The sequence below is a fragment of the Schistocerca gregaria genome, chromosome 1, assembly GCF_023897955.1.
Source record: "Schistocerca gregaria isolate iqSchGreg1 chromosome 1, iqSchGreg1.2, whole genome shotgun sequence".
NCBI lineage: Eukaryota > Metazoa > Arthropoda > Insecta > Orthoptera > Acrididae > Schistocerca > Schistocerca gregaria.
Window position 1 is genome coordinate 352,642,576 of NC_064920.1, and position 18,047 is coordinate 352,660,622.

The window sequence follows — 18,047 nt, forward strand, 5'->3', positions numbered from 1 at the left end:
AGACGCCGGACTGTGGTTTGTTTTGATTGTTGTTTATGTGGGGTTCCCCGTGATGTTATTAATGTGTATGCTGTGGACAGGAGTTGGCGTCGTATTCTATTGTGGAGTTTTAAGGAAATATATGTGCTAAACGTGATACACGGTCAAACTGCGTGTTCCTGGCAGGTTGTTTGTTTATTCGCATGAGGTTATTGGAAGTGTTTATCTGTCATAGAATGTCATTACAACTATTACATGAGATTTCATTATAAGTAAATGTTTTGATACTGTGGCAACAGCATGTTTACATACATTAAAGCTGAATGAAACATTTTTCAGGAGAAATTGATAGGTGTCTCAAAAAAGTGACAGAAGGAGTTGAAACCTTTGAAGACATTTGGCAGAAGGTTCACAATGCCACCAACAGCAATCAGAAGGAGAAGTATGAGGCAGATCTTAAGAAAGAGATTAAGAAGTTACAGCGGCTACGTGACCAGATTAAGAGTTGGATTGCCTCGGGAGAAATTAAGGATAAAAGCACACTTCTGGAGTTTCGCAAACTGATAGAAACGGTTAGTGATATCTGAGTGTAGTGGAAATTATTTAGTTATTTCACTAGCGTGCATTCACATCAAAGAGCTCTCCCAAGTTATCCATGAGTGATGGCTTTCAGTGGCTGAAATAATTGCAGTGTTTTGACAGCTGCATTTGTAAATTAAGAGGAATCAAAATGCTGTTTGGTGAGTTCTAAAATTTTATTTCAAATTTTATTGTGGTGCAAAATTAAGAGATTTTGTGTTGACAGAATAGCTTTTGTGAATTCTACAGTAGATCCAGAAGGAATTGTTAAATATCAGTTCCTTATGTTCACATGTTAGTCAGTTGCATATAACTCTATTTCATACAATTTCGTTTTTCACCGTCTATTCAACTACTTACAACAAATTTCGTAACTAAAGCATCTTCCCAAGTATATTATGAAGCATATGTATGCTACTGATTCTATCTCTCGTTCATCAACTTTCTTAGCACATCCGTATATTCTTCGCATCTCTGTATTCTTAGCATAAATGCTGCTGTTTCACCATGTATATTATTCCAATTTCATCTTGCAAAACACAAGTTGCATTGAGCCTTTGCCACAATAAGTATAAGTATGAAATCAAATAGTTTTTGTAATCTTCAACATTTTCATCATACACATGAAATATTATGCAATTTAAGCATGGCATTGATTTTTTCACATTGGTGTGAATTTTGGGTAATACAAACTGACCTTACAGGAATACACCAAAGCAGTTTCAAACAATTGGTTGAATTTGTCACAATTTTCAAATTCATTGAAAAATAGACTAAAAATTTGAAGTAAAACAGTCTTCATCTACTTATGATCAGATGTTATTGTTTACCTCACTAATACACACTTAATAGGAAATGCCTTTACTTCACTTGCTGCAGTGACTTTCATTTATTTTAACTGTCGGCTACTTTATCGGACTGCTTATGATGGTTTCGCAGTTCATAAATGTAACATCCAGTGAGCTTTGTGTTGTATAAGGAAAATATCATTAATGGGGCAGATTCTTTGTAGGCTAGTTGGAAGTTGTTCCTTTGCCTTATACTATTTCACCAGGAGATTTTTGTGTGTGTGAACAATATTTCAATTTGACAGCTCTTGATTCATAAATACATTTGTTAGACAATTAGATTGAACAACATGGGGCAGCGGTAAGACACTGGCCTCGTGTTCGGGAAGATCTAATTGAGATTTCCCATAATTTATTTAAATGGCTCACAATACAAATGCAAATCATGTGTAAGGCAAATGCTGGAACGATTCCTTTGAAAGGGGCTGGAGATTTTCACCATTGCCCATGATTCTTGCTTGTACTTCATTGCTAATCAGTTCATCATTGTCAGGACATTGACCCCTTATCTCTCTTCTTCTTGGTAGGTGATGCATTTGGAATTCCTCGTTACCTATGTATTGCAGACTCCTTTTCAAGGAACAAATAAAGGCAATTTGCATGCATTTTTGAACATTCTTTAAGTGGCCCTTGTCATTTGCAAGTTTATATGACAGTTTTATATTTCGGATGTCAATTTTGAGCTGAAATAACATTTTTACGTTTGGCTCTCACAGCAAATGGAAAGGTTCAAGGTTGTGGAACGAGAAACAAAGACCAAAGCGTATTCCAAAGAAGGTTTGGGAGCAGCACAGAAGTTGGATCCTGCACAAAAGGAACGGGATGAGACAGCTGCATGGTTAGCAACTTCAATTGCTGCTCTTAACCTTCAGGTAAACATATCAGTTACACATTCCAGTTACAGATAAAGAATACTTTTGTTCCCATATGGAAATTCTGACTTACCATTCATTTGTATAACTTTTCTTTTCATAGTTGGATCAGTATGAATGTGAAATCGAGTCTCTCTTAGCTGGCAAAAAAAAGAGGCTTGACAAGGATAAACAAGATAGGGTAGAAGAGTTGAAAAGCAAAGTAGAAAAGCACCGGTATCATATCCGGAAACTTGAGACGTTGTTACGAATGCTTGATAATATGTCTGTGGAGGTTAATCAGGTAAATAGACTATCTGTGACACGTATAAGTTTATTATAATTAAATTGCCATTCACATTGTGCCTTGTATAATTTCAGATAAGGAGAATAAAGGATGACATAGAATATTACATTGAATCTTCCCAGGAGCCAGATTTTGAAGAAAATGAATATATTTATGATGACATTAGTGGTCTAGATGAAGTTGAACTGACTGGAGTATGTATTTAAGAAATTCGCATTTATTCCTTACTTTTCTTTCAAGTAATGTAAAGTGTCTCACATCTTTCAATTTGTTTGTTATAAAAGGCGGGACTGCCGTCTTCCGCGACGACTGATAGCAACAACAGCAATGACACTGGAGGCACTCCAACTTCCACCACATCAGGCAATTCACCAGCACCTTCTCCTCCTCTTAGTACATTGCACAATCATTCCAGTGATAGTTCTAATGAAGACAAGAAAAGGGTTAAGGATGAGGTTTCTGCAAAGGTATTGCAACAACATATATATGTATTTATTTGTTTTGTGTGTGTGTGTATGTGTTCTTTATGATTGTAAACTGTGGATATCTGTCAATTTGAGTTCCTGAGTCACTGATGAATTTTTACAGCCTCTGAAACCAACAGCAGTTAGAGCCAGCAACAATAATTCCTTAATTAGTTCCAGCAACTGTTCACAAGTTGCATTAAAACCAGTCCTAAACTCTAGTACACCTAGTAAACCTGTATCAGGTATGCACAGTGCAATTAATATCGTCAAGTAAGGGCAGAATATTGAAAGGCAAATCATATTTTTGTTACTTTCTTTTTGTGTTCCAGGTTCAACACCTAACAACAGTTCTCCAAGTTCTGGGTTGAGTAATCATGTTAGCAACTTTGCTGCAGTGGCTGCAGCAAATACCCAGTCATCCTCCGGTACCAGCAAAGTTTCATGTAAGTTTTGCAATTATTTATGGGAATTTACCACATCTCTAAATGACTGGCTGCATATTGACACACAGTTCTTCTATTGTTCCTATGTAGCACTCACTTTGCTTGAATCTTTGGTTAATAATAAGCTGCCCTTTTGAAAAGTTCTGTTTATCACATCTTCTTTTGTAATTTATAAAAAAAGCTATTAAAACTAGAAAACCTGGATTGTCAGTGGAAGTCTAGATTAGGGCCGGTGGAGGTGATGACATAGCTTCTCTAGTGTTCAAAGTTTGATAATGTGTCAGTTTCATGTAGCCAATGGAACAATACCTTCACATAATGGTGAAAGGTGAGAAAATGAATTTCTAGCACCAAATTAGAAACCATTCTCGTCTTCACTGATGTCTCAAAATATTTGACCTTTTTTTTTCCCAAATAGGTCATGAATTGCAAGGTTGTGGTTAGTTTAGAGTATGGCAGTTCACTGCATGTGAAAGCTAATAAAGTTGATTTTAGTGACAAACTAATCTGGGGATTAGCTCAAGGTCTAGATTGAAACACAATAATTTTAATTAGTTTCTTGTAATATGGGCCACAGCCTCTATAAATTTTTTAAATGACATCACCTTTTTTTCAGCATCAAGGAATCTTTGAAGGTACTGCATAGGGTAGTAAAAGGCAGATTAATGGGTGCTTTAGAAGAAATTGAAATGTATAGTACCTGCAGAGAACAACTGCAGTATACACTTGATGAACAAGAAAATCTCACAAATAAAAATTTTCTTGGTTGTTTTAGACATTTACTCTACATATTGTAAGAGCACACTCTTAGAAGTGTGGTGTGTAGTCTCCTCGGAATCACAGTACATACAATGGAACATTGACTAGTATCACTAACTAGTTGTTCTTTGATGTGCGTATTATGTTGTTCTCTCTGCCTAATGTAAACCTACATATCAAAATTTGTAATTACAGTATACATATGTCAACTAACTACAAAATTGCTTGTGCATGCTGTTAATCCCACTTTAAATCATCCTCATTATGTTGTCTATGTTGAGTAGAAGCTTTAAAATGGCTTAATGCCAAAGTTTCTGCTAAAATTGCAATTGTAAAATAAAATTCTAAAAGGTGGAAGCAAGATGATGACATTCTTTTAAAAATAAATGAAAGGTTTACTCAGAGAAATTAAATTATTAATCTTTGTTGCCACCTATGTCTGTTTATCCCAAATATTTCATAATTTACAAGGTTGTGGTTAGGTTCGGAGCTAATAGTACAGTTTACATTAAGTGAATAATCTTTGTTGTCAAAATATTTGCCTGTTTCTTCTAAATGTGTTACGATTTCGGAGGTTGCGATATGTTGATGTGAGTATGTGACAGGAGTCCTCCAAAACAACACATCACCTGTTCGCCGCTCTCTAATTGGCTGTGGAGACCCAGAAGTAAAAACATCCTGTATTTCCTTCCCATTGTACATCATGGTGAGCGCTGACAGCATTGTTGCACAAAATGCTTGGCCCTGATCTAGACATGTATCCAAATGGCCTTCAGAAAGCCATTTTGAAGTTTAGTCTGAATCTTCATATAGAGTTCCACATAGTCTGTCTCCTTGAAACCCTTTTATTTTTTCTCTTATTATTTGTGAATGTTCATGCCTTTTTCCTGTCCCTGAATCCAAGTGTCTTCTTTGTAGCTGCATATACATCGCTTACATCTCGTAAAAGCAAGGCAGTGAGCAAATTGAAAGTCAATTTTAATATAATAGTATTTAGGCAGGATTGATCTGTTGGAGGTGGTATGCTTGCGTGCAGTTCAACCAGCCAGTTCTTTCTGAAACACAATATATTCACTCTTTTGCATTAGCACAAAGCAGAAGGGGGAAAAGTGAAGTGCCAATGAAAGTTTTCAATTCAGGATCAGTTATCTACCATTTGCCTGTATAATTAACCCCCCCCCCCCCTCCCCCGCAGGCTTCTTAACAATCGCACAGATGCATATTACAGATTAATTGAATGCTGTGTTAGAACTTTAAAGTGAATTCTACACTGTGCAAAGTGCAAGTTAAAGTATTGTTATCTGTACATAAAACAAAAAAACTTATATTTGACTGTCGTAGCCTGCTTTACCCTCGGTGATTGTCAGTTGTCATTAATTAGATTGGTGAACTGGTCCATTGCAGTTCCCATATAGAATGTAGTACAGTATAATGGGAAAGTCATTGTCGCTATTAGAAGCTGCTTGCCTCTGGAGCCATTAGAGGTGCGTTCCATATGGAAACAGTGTTTGGCTCCAGGAACTGAGTCAAAAAACTGCATCATTCACATTGATTGTTACCCATTGCTACCAGGAGGGGTGCCGGGATGGTTAAAAAATAACAGATTAGGCTAACAGATGAGTAATATTATGGTGGCCGGGGGGGGGGGGGGGGGGGGGCAGCAGTGGTGACAGGTTCCTTTATTGAGTTCTACACCACACTGTTTTAAATCAGTTTACCAAGAGTCATTCACATTGAAGCATCAGTTAAGTCTAAGTGCCTGTTTTCATAAATTTCTACATTTATGTGAAGCAAAAGAATTGACACTCTAATCAGTCGGTTGCTTCTGTATCAATGATGGCTAGTCACTTGATTCAAAACAGCATGCAGCCAAGGCATCGCATAAGATAACCTGTCAATAATGTGCCTTTGCTTGCAGGAAGGCAGTTCCCTGTGATTACTTTTGTGTGCATCGACTCAGTTTTGGAAGTGTGGGAATGATCTCGAGCAAATTATTCCTTATTTCAAGCACACCTTAAAGTTGGTCTTTTCTGTCACAGATAATATATTTATCTGCTAAACCAAACCTGTATGTTGTTCTCCTTTTTGTGACCTGGCTCGCAGTCATGACACAGCTGGTGCAAACTAATAGTGGGGAAAGGAGGGGAGGGCAAATCAGAACAAGACATCTCAGCAAAAGAAATAATTGTCAAGGAGTCAGATTCTACAGCAAATAGTGTCACATTATATGGAGATGTATTGCTGCAAGGTAGCTCATTAATGCATGTTGTGGCAATTTGTAAGACAGTTGTATTAATAAGAAATGACAACGAAATTAAATTTGCATCTCTCTTAATATTTTGATGAAATGGAGAACAAGGGGCAGCTAAGCACAAAACATTATATTCCGTATGATTGATGCGCCACATGATGAGTACCGTTTTAGGATGAAATTTACATTGACGTAAACTTGTATTTTGTGACAATTTTATGTGAACATTATACATAAAAACACAGGATGTCAATGGATATTACTTATTTTAATTAAGTAAAAAGCATCAGTGTTTGGCATCAATTTTTGAGCACTGCTATTTTGAGGACAAGCTTTTAAGTTGAATTCTACCAGTAGCCTCTGTGAGAATATTGTGTTTCATTATTGCAGAAAAGCTTTCACATGTGTGTAGATCTGAACACTGACATAATCATAGCAGCAGAAATGTAAAATGAAGGGCATTTATGTTCAGGAAACTTCTTGTACAACTTTGCGAGACCAAATTCATTACGAAACTTACACACTACAGATCTATAAGTTCGAATTGTAGCTCTGTTTCCATTTTGTCAACTTCAGTTGCAAAAGTGAAAAGACATTTAACTTTTCAAAATCCTGGGGTGAGTCTCAGATTTGTGGAGATGATCAGTGAATTTCTTTTGATACTGTTGAAAATTGGCGCTCTCCTTGGAGCAGTGGCATTGTTCATAACCTAGCTGACTGTTCTACACAGTGTTTCATCTCAAAGCCCTGAAGGCAGTTGTACGTCTGTTAAACTAACAAGTTTTTACCCTACAATGCTAAATTCCAAACATATATATGGTGCACAGTTTCACTAAGGAAGATCAAATCTGCTCTTCACCATTAATTTTTCAATTTTACAACAGGCTTACCACTCTATAAATATGTATATATCACTCTGTAGTTGAAAAAAAAAATCTGTCAAGGACTTCACCTCAACTTGGCCAGTATGTTTCACTGTGATATTGCACATTTCCATAACTGCTTTCCAGTTTTTCCAAAAAGGCTCTGAATTTGTGTTGTTTGAGAGCATAACTATGGATGAAATTTTGTTGTGCGAATCATCACGCTCATCACTTTCTCATATTAACTGTCTTACACAATAATACTCTTGATGGAGACTGCAGTGTATTGCAGAAATGTCATGTGGAATGAGTAACAGCCTTAGCATCCCTCTTAAAAGGGCCACGAAACCAATGTTTCAGCCAACCACAAGGATGTTGTGCTTTTGGAGAAGCAAAATCCTTGCGTTGCAGACCCATATTATCAACACTACCTTGTGATTATATCTGCCCCTGTTATAGTGTCTTTCCTGCAATCAAGTCCAGTAACTATTCTGTGATAGTGAGGATATTATGTACTCAACAAATGCAAAATTCTAACTGAGCAGTGTCAGAAACATCTGTACGCTCATTTGAGTACTTTTGCAAGAACAATCACCTTACATTATTTGCTATTCCTTTAATTATACATCAAATCAGTGAATGAGAGACTAAGCGCCCGAAACTCCTGAAGTCTCTCGAGGAGATGCTCAGCTTCAGATACTAAAGATGTCTTTATAAACTTGCTTCAGTGAAACTACACAATTCTTTGGCAAAAGTAATATGGTAACTTGAATGAACTACAGATGCAATTTTTGAGTAATTTACCTGAAAACAAATGTATATTTTCATCATGCAAATGTTGGGGAAAATTCAGACATGTATTCCCCTGCTCCCGTTGATAAATATTTACTTCAGTCACATTGCTTAACAGTACTTTCTTCAATTTTTGCACGTGCATTTCTCATTCTTTGCCGTCCAGATGTCATAATCTTTTGTATGGAAGATATCGTAATGTCATTGTAAACTGAATTTTTTCATTGTGTTCAGAGGTTTGAAGCACTCTAAGCATTTCAAGACAATGTTGTATATCATAAACATATGTAAAACTGACATGTTGTACATTGATGTTGGCGTGTCTGATCTTCTCTTTGAAGTTCCTGACTTGATCACGTTACTTTGTTCCAACTTAAAAGGAGCTACCCGCCACTTTAAGAAATGCATCATAAGTATATACACTCACCTCTAATGCTACAACAGACATAAATAACTATTGTCATTTGTCTGAAGACAGCCCATTGCCTGTATTCCTCCTGTGCTAAACCTCATTTTGATGAAAGTGCTCACTGTCTAAGTGGTGAGCAAGTGTGGCTGCTCTTGCTCACATAATCATCTCCTCAATAGGCCTGTAAAAATGTGATGGCAATGTGTAATGCAGGATGCTGTTTGTGGCTGGTTGACAATGGTGCTGCAAATATGATGGTGGAGGACCAGCTAAAGATGGTACTGTCAGTAAAAACCTTTTTTAGATCTTCAGCATATATGAAAAGGAATTACTTTTTACGTTGCAACACTCACGGGTATAAAAGTTGCAGGTATGGACGGGGTGAGAGTTGATATTGTTACCAGTTTTAATGTGGAAACTTGATCTTTATGGAAATATAAGAGATATGTTTATCAGCCATGGGAAAGCTGTTTTTTTTTGTCAGGGTGTAACATACAGAAATGGATTTGGGAGAAGGTAGTAAGTCTCTCAAGGGATGAAGAGAGAGAGTCTGAGTCTGTACCAAGAGTCTAGATCTAGTTATTGATCATTGAATCTCCAGCAGGAATTTAGCTGGTTAACAATAATTCTTGTTAGCCCTCAAACAAGAGCACATATGTAGATACTGCACTAGAGTCTGGCTGTGCTGTTGAGTTTTTTTATACACATGGTGTGCAAAGAAAAAGTAATAATTAGTAGATAAGTAGTCTTGTTTATATGAAGAGTTTGGGTTTGAAATTAAAGTTTGTGTTCCGTGGCAGCAAAGATTCAAATACCTTTGTGTCTGACAAGGGAGCCGCACAGTGGTGAACAGGTGTTGAGATGGGCACTGCGGATTTGCTTGGGAGGGAGTGATTGGTGCCTTTAATATGAGATGGTAGGCAGCAGCAAATGGCTGAAGATTCTAGTCCACGAAGGCTGAAGTCCCTTGAGTGAGAGTGAACTGACTGATAGCAATTAGCTGTACTGGATTTTTCAATTTTAGAAAACTTGTGAAAGTTGGGGTGTGATGAATAGTGGGATTGAAGTGATTGGCAATTGTGGGTTAAAGGTTTTAGTAGTGGTTGGTGAGATTTGGGCATTGTTTTGAGATAATTGGTGTCTTTTATTGTGTGAGATCACTGTTGTAAGATTTGATGGTGGAGGTATCTGACACACAGCAAAGGCATTCTGCTACACTTAAGTGCCCCGCTTCATTTATCCAGTAATAAGTACTGAAAAAGGTAGGGATAGCAACTCACTATATAGTTGTCTTCAGGCACATAAATAGCACTGAGAACTTTATTAGCTTTCAGGTCCATCATCCATCAGAACACAGGCCAGGTGCACACACCTGGAGGACTTCATTGTCCTAGCCAACTACATTGTTCTGACACTACAGCTTGACCCTGTCCTGTAATGAACAGCCATGAGTGCTGCACCAGAACCCCCAACAAATTTTAAATTTCTCCAACTGTTTATATTATGGCCACTTAAAAAGCTTTTCTCACTTTGCAGTACTTACCATTATTCATTTCTGTGAAATATGCACAGTTCAAACGATGGAAAATCCAGGATGGAATGTAACAATATTATTTGAAAAGAAAAGTTGCTACGCACCATATAGCGGAGATGCTGAGACTAAGCATCTCCGCTCTGTGGTGAGTAGCAACTTTCCTTTTGGTAAATATGCACAGTTAGTTGATAGCTGCTGCTTCAAAGTATTAAGAAATCTGCTATAAGAATTGCATCTACCAGTAACCATAGAGATTTACATGATGGATCAGCCCTTCTTTGTAGAGGTTTGTAGGGCCAAGAAATTACTACTGAAAGAACATGCTGTAATTAACAGTTACAAAATTGTAATGTGTCCACACTATTATACTCCAATTTAGTGTCTTTAGGAACACCTATGAATTGAATACCAACTAGAACATTTATAACAGAGATGTTATGTTATCAAGTAAAGTGTGAATCAGTATTGTGACAAACTTAATGTGGAAACAGCTATTTAAACAGTTGATTAATTAGCTTTTTTGGGAGTCTGCAGCTGAGTTAGGTATCTGAGACTGAATTAATAACTGCAGAAAACTACAGAGCTAGCTAACTGAAATCAATAGTAAAACATAAGATTTTTAAGTTTACTTAATGCCAGTACATGATAACTATTTACTCTAGAGTTGCTGTAAGAGTAAAGTTTTAGATGCGTTTCAATTGACATTGGATTTCAACATCTGTTATGTAGCAGAAAAGCTATCATAAAATCAACGGCATAAAATCATCCTGGATTCAGGCTCTGACAGATTTCAAATAAAAATCTGAGGGGCAGTTGTGGCAATTAAAGGTGATAATTCTGGAAAATATTGCTCTGTAGGCTTGTAAATAAACGCACAGAAAACAGCTGAAAGCTCTCAAAAATTGTGTGGTGCAATTAAATTTTACAGTTGAGCAGGTGAGAAATTCTTTATTCACTTATCCACATTTTTAGTTCTGTGTTTCTCTGTTGTAGTTCAGTCATACTTAATAATTGAGGACTGCAGCTGTAAAAGCTTTACAAATAGGAAAAAATACCATTGACGGACAACAAGCAAGAATCATCTTCAGGGGATAAGTTATACTAGTTCATGTTACCCCAGAATTTAACACCAAAACTATGAGTGTGTACTGAAAAGTAATGCCTCTTAATTTTTTATGTGAAAATTCTTAGAGCTTTTTAAGCAAAACAAATTTTAATAGCATTCTACGTCTTTATTCTTCATGTCTGTATATTTATTTCTCAACATTTTTCCCAGTGAGAAACTGGTATGTTGACACTAGCACAAAGAATGTTTCGTTGATGGAGCCATAATTTCAGCTCTGCTTGCACCGCTTCAAATATATCAAAGTGAATCTTCCAAAAGTGTTCTTTAAGTTCTGGAAACTTTAGCTCTGTCATATACTTTGAGGTTAGCATGTTGTTTCCTTCATTACGAGCACGGACAACCCAGTGTTGAACATTACTGTCGCTAATACAATTATCGCTGTACACAACTTTCATTCGTCTGTGGATTTCAGTTGGAGACACGTTTTCTGAGATTAGAACCTCGATTGTAGCACACTTTTCTCATGCGCAGATATAATTAGTTACGTGAAAGATGACCAAGTAATATGCGTGTCAAGTAATACCTCAACTGTTATTGAGGACATGGTAAAAAAATTTGGAAGTGTTAATTTCAGTGCACCTTCATGCCAATTGTATGATATCACAGTTTTGTTGTCTTCCTTCTTGACATTTAACACTAGTTAGAGGAAAAGGGTTAGAGGAATACCATTTTAAGTACATTTGGTTCAGAATTTAAAAAAGTTACTGACAGCATGTTGTTTACAGCTACCTTTGCAACAGCCTATCAGTGAGTGAGCTTTGGTGCCTTCTATTCTTTTCACTGTTATCATTCTCTCTCCTACATCGGGTACCTGTTGCCTAGCCAGTTGCACATTGTGCTTGCAACTGGTAACATAACAGTTGTGATTCATTTGCATTGTTTCTCTATGCAGATATTTATTTCATTGGAGAGAATCTCCTAAACTAGTTCCAAAAACGCACAGAACAGTGCTGCTTATTATCATCCTGCTAAGTAAATCCAGTGCAGCACATTAACTGACAGTGTTTGGATGTATCCACAACAGAAGCACCCAGATGTTGTTGCCACAATCAGATTGTGCTCCCCATCCCGTGCTTGACTGGCAATCACTTAGTAGCTTTCCTAATAATGCGCACTACGGAAAGGCTGCTGGTAGACCTTTACCATGTTGTATGCCATTCACATACTTCAAAGTGTGTGTTGTTCTGACTGTACAATATGACTTTCATTGGGTGAGGCATGTACAAACCAATTCTAAAGAGCATTGTCAGTAGTAATCTAGGTACCATGTTTGCCAAGTTTCTTCGCGGATTTACATCAGTAAGTAGAATGAACACGGGTCACTATGTCTGCAAAAGTTGTCAGGTTTTTATTTGATGATATGTCAAGTTCATGATATTTACATAATAAGATACACCTGTACCATGTATTGCCACTGTAAAATGACAGCATATAAAGAAAGGAAAAGGTATACTGCTTTATGTCGGAGAAGTTTCATTTATTATTTAAAGCTTCAAAATAAAATGTTGTTTTGCAGAAGAAACTACTGGCTATGTGCATATGGCATCCTAAATTATAGGTAGTTTTTTGTTACATTGACCCACTATTATCCTTATATGGACACATTCTGAATTTGGCCTCATTTGCCTCTTTGGTATCTTCTGACAAATTCTATTTTTTCTCCACTTATAGCGCATAATTCTGAAAATGGCAGTGTCAGCCAGTCTTCACTGGGCAGCTCTCCTCCAACACATCACCACCACCATCATCACCACCATCATCACAACCACACAGCAGGCGCGGCAAGCAGCAGTGGAGCTGTTGGGAGTCAGGCATCCCAGTCTGTCCCGCCGCCTACACTGCAGCAACAGCAGCAACCGTCCTCATCCTCGACAACTGTCACGAGTGGCAAGCAGTCACAGCAGCAACTGCCACAGCAACAGCAGCAGCAACCCCAGCAGCAGCAACAACAGCCACCACAACAACAGCAACAACCACAGTCACAACAGCAACAGCAACAGCAGCAGCAAGCTGTACAGCAGCAGCAGCAACAACAACAGCAAAGCCTTGTTAACTCTCTGGACCAGCACCAGCACAATGTCAGCAGTTGTAGCAGTAACGTCAATAACAATAACTCATCATCCCCACCATCATCGGTGAGCAGTGCTCCATCTCCGCTGCCAGCTCCAGGAACCTCGACTCCCTCCCCAGCACCATCGCATCAGGTGCCGACGCTCAATGGACCCATTTCTGCAAAGGTACGTTCAATGGATACGCTTTCTCTTGTTACTGTTTGGCAACTTTTCTTAATGCTCAGGTCTGTGGAATACAGGTAATCACTTCACCCTTCACCGGCACATGAAAAATTTTAAGTATATTAGTATATTCCAGATTTTCCGCATGGTACTGTCACTGTTGTGTATATAGTAGTGACTTGAGAAGATAAATTAGAGACACTGTTAAGTCCATTTTGGCTATTTATTATAAAATGTCAAATGAAAACACATTTAGCCATCTAAATTGCCAGTTTTATTTTATGTGTGCAACGAGTTTCAGCATTACATTACACCATCGTCGGGCCCTCTGACTGGTGTGTAGGAAGAATCCTACCTTCAGTCACTGGTATCCGTAAATTTCTTAGTAGCACAACAATCCCTGTCACTGAAGAGATTGCTGTGCTTAGAAGACATTTGCGGATACCAGTTACTGAATGCTGGCCCCTATTTCGACTGGACAAGAGGTGGTATTCCTCCTACGTGTCGGTCACGGAATCTGAAGATGGCATAATGTAATGCTGAAACTTGTTTTACAAATAAAATAAAACTAGAAATTTACACATTTTATAAATTGGAGACTCCTTTAAAAGACATCAGTCATTTCTCACATACAACCACTGGATCAACTTTGAAATGAATCGTTGAATTACAGTGGTCAGTAGACTTTATTTAAACCTTCAATCTTGTTTTCTGTGGCAATTGTTTTTTCTAGTCTTCATTACATCCCGAAACAGAACTTACATCTGCCATCATCTCTCGCATACTTTCTGATTCTGCAGATTCTCTGTTACTATAGGTTACCTGAAATTGCATGTTAATTGATGTCGGCAAGTACAGTGTTGCGACTATGGCGTGTCTTATGGAGGTAGACAACAAGATCAAAATGTAAGGAAATACTATTTAAATTAAAAGAAACATATGTTGTACACATACATACATTCATGAACATTGCCCTGAAATGGACACACACTCCTCAACTCCGAATCACTTGGGCTTGAAAACGTAGCTGAGCTGCTGGAAGCAATTCTGGCTTCAAGGAAACTTTTGTAATTCTGTACTTTGTCAGTTGTTTCCTTTGTGTGCATTACAGAAGGCCTCCATTCCGTTTCAGTGACATTATTTTTTCAGCTTTGCTGATATAAAGGATCAGTTAATCAGACAGTGAGGTGCCTGCCATAGTTCTCCATTCCACACTGTGGCATCATCCTGGTCAAGCAAAAGGCAGGCACCAGTGATAGACTGCTCTTTTCTGTGGCGGGTAGTTGGCGTATTGCTTGCATGAACTTAAAGCCAATAATTCTATATCATAGTTATTCCTATGCACAGATTAGCCTTAATAGTAAGAATACCATTCTGGAGGATCTTTTAATAAAATTCTTGGATGTCTAATTATTTATCCTTTCTATCTTTTAACTAGATGCTTAATGATGCACTACTAAGTTAGTCAAGATTTTTGTCCAGTGAGCTTGCGTAATGCTTTGGATTGTTCATGAGACATATGAAAGTAACTGGAGAAATGTCTTCACAAGAATACAAGTCCTTGCAAAACTGCTGGAAATTGCCATAGTTTCCTCATTTACTATAAATATAATATAACCACTTTGTTTCCGTGAAGAGAGTGCAAATGAAAGCAACAGATCATCATCTGTTGCTCATGTTTCTTGCACAGCAGCTGACTCAGTCACGACAAGCACCATTTGGTAACTGGAACACTGGACCCTACCCACACTGTCTTTGGCCCTGCTGGCCGTAATGGGCAAAAGCACATTCTGCTTGCATGAAAAGCTCACACACTATTTTACTGAGCTTTAAACTTTTTGTTTCACTTGCAACATATCCTTTCATTTGTGCCAAAGAGTACCGTTTTATTAAAGATTAATTAATAAGGAGACAGTTAGGCCTATATGACATATTGTATGTATTTGTAAGCGGCATCACAAGAACTCTGCTTAAGGAATTATGACTTTGAAGTGAAAAAGAGTTTAGTTAGTACCTGTACTCTTTTCAGTATGTTGTCAGCAGTTAGTCGGTGTTGTTATAACTGAACAGCATATCCTCAGAAGAGATGAAACGTCATTAGGAATTGTGTAAATGTACATACATTTCACTGGTGTGTGCTTCTGATGTGAAGTGCTTGGGTTTCTGTCCAGATGACAATGTTGAGATACCACATTATTTTTTCTGGTTAGTGAGCATTACAAATCAAAATATCTTCTCGTAAAGATGATGAATACGTCATTTGTCAAAATGTCTTCTGGTGAAGGTGTTTGACATTCATCAAAACATCATAGTATCTTAACACTGCCACCTTACTGGGAAGTTGAGGGCTTTTCATCAGTGCCAAGAAATTCCTAAACTTGGTAGCAAAGAATTTATAAACTGATCTATAAATTGTCAAGATTGACAGCTGGGAATAAAGTCATGAGACGTATCAAGATGCAAAAGAATAATTCTACCACCTGTGCTACTGGGGAGTAGCATACTCTGTCATCAGTCCAACATTTTTTCACATGTTGTCGTACTTTTACAAACGTATTGTTAATTCAGACTGTATCCTTAAAATTAATGTTTTGTGCTTCATTTAAGACTTTGCCTTGAGTACAGTTAAAAGAACATCTCACTGTATTGACATTGTCCGGCCTTAAATACTTTGGTACTCTAAATAGAGACTAGTGAGAAACAGCCACAACAATTCTGTACTGACTTCAGAAAGTTCAGAATTTTACAGTGTCATGTGGGCTTACCTGAAGTGAGTGCTCTCTTTGATGATTATTGAGCATAGTCTCTTGTGAGGAGGAATGCATATAAGCTTCTGAATAAATTTCTCTTATTAAGTAGCATATCTAATAGCCAGCATATTATTATTATTATTATTATTATTATTATTATTATTTCCACCCTCCTACCTACCTCCCTCAGCTTTTTACACACATCAGTTGTAAACACTGATTGCATGGCTAACTTGAGCGGTCTCACATGTTCTCTTTCTCTCTCAAAGTATTTGCACTAATTGCAGAATTGGTGCAACAGTTCCTGAAGGCCAATTCCTTGTCCAGCTTTCTTCCTTGTTATGTCTTGATGCAAAATCCTCACTCTTCCTCTTCTACAATTTTGTGTTACATCAGATGTAATAGACACGCTACAAACAACATTAAAAATAAGGTATTGTATGAAAAGCAAACCAAATGATTAGAAGACAGTACCGGTGTGTACACCACACTAGAAAGCTATGAAAGTAAACTGATGCTTCACTGTGAGGCATTAACAGTGGTGAACCGTTCGTGATGGTGATGAGATTATTGACTGGAGAAAATCAGTTCTATAATGACTCATTACAGGCAAACTAATTTTAATCTTGGAAAAAAAAATTGGTAATAATAATGATGAGCTAAAATGTGAGAGAGAACTGATATGCTGTATAATTCTGCTGCGAGAGTTGATTTTTCAATTTTTTAATTGTTGTATAGAAGTAGTCATCAATTGATTATATAGATAAGTCTGTCAAAATAGCAAGTTCATATGAACTGACAGAGCACAGTTCTTACTCGATCGCAGCTGAAATTTTGAGTGAGGCTGTGATGCATTTCATTGTGCCGCCACCCCCACCTATAAGTACTTTTCAAAGTGGTGTAACTGACAATAATCAGAAAAATGTGCATCTTTTACTTCAGTGAGTCATCAGATTCCTGCAGAATAAAAATAGTCCATGAGAGGTAGTATAAAAGTCGACCTGTACTTATCTTTTAAATGCTTCAGTGGTCCTGGGGCTAAAATACATTTATCGAAACTTTGGAATATGAGATCTGTGTTTTACTTTGTAACTAATTGAATGCTAAGTATTTGCTATTGCTGATTTATTTCACCATTTTCTAGATTGGAAACACATTTTTGTCACAATTTCTATCACATAGTAATTTTTGCATTTGCATAGCTCTTCATGTCTGTAACAGTCACAACCGACAACATACGTACGCCATAACTTCACAAGACAGATATGATATGTGAGTTAATCAAGCAGTGTGATAACCACAACCACCTTTCTACGCAGACTGCTTGACGTGGTATCAACAAGTGACCAAAAATCATAATACACCACAAATAATTGTCAAAGAATCGATATTGATCTATACTGTGACAATAATTTTGTACATTAAAAAAAGTAGAGATTCATGCATTATTCTAAAATATAATTTGCATTACACCAATTTTGTTGAAGTTAAATGCAAAATATCTGGATGACTAGTTTTTTCTGAGTATATTGTTTATTTAAAAAAATAACAAATGTTTTGTAAGAATCCATTAGTGTAAAGAATTGGGAATAATTGATAACTACAGCAAAAAAAAAAAAAAAAAAAAAAAAAAAAAAAAAAAAAAAAAAAGGGGGGGGGGGGGGGGCTCTCCGACAAACACTGACAACTGCTCTGCTCAATTATCGACGAAAAGTGATATCGGGTGATTCATTAAGAGTGAGACTAGCATCAGTAGAATCAATTTGGAAAAGAGAGAAGTACCCTTGGGTTGTTAAACATCCCAAAAAAGTTGCTTCTTCATTCAAGCAATTCCTCAGTTGACTTCACTAGGGTT

General features: G+C 37.2%; 1 protein-coding gene across 1 annotated transcript in view; it reads left to right on the plus strand.

Annotated features, from left to right (window-relative positions):
* Positions 1-18,047, plus strand: part of LOC126345465 (CCR4-NOT transcription complex subunit 3) — a 98,861-nt gene that overhangs the window by 3,709 nt on the left and 77,105 nt on the right. Inside the window, exons 2-9 of the mRNA XM_050002104.1 lie at positions 319-551; positions 2,123-2,278; positions 2,382-2,561; positions 2,639-2,758; positions 2,849-3,031; positions 3,153-3,273; positions 3,361-3,474; positions 12,880-13,445. Of these exons, the coding sequence (XP_049858061.1) occupies positions 319-551; positions 2,123-2,278; positions 2,382-2,561; positions 2,639-2,758; positions 2,849-3,031; positions 3,153-3,273; positions 3,361-3,474; positions 12,880-13,445 (1,673 nt within the window). The remainder of the gene's footprint in view (positions 1-318; positions 552-2,122; positions 2,279-2,381; positions 2,562-2,638; positions 2,759-2,848; positions 3,032-3,152; positions 3,274-3,360; positions 3,475-12,879; positions 13,446-18,047) is intronic.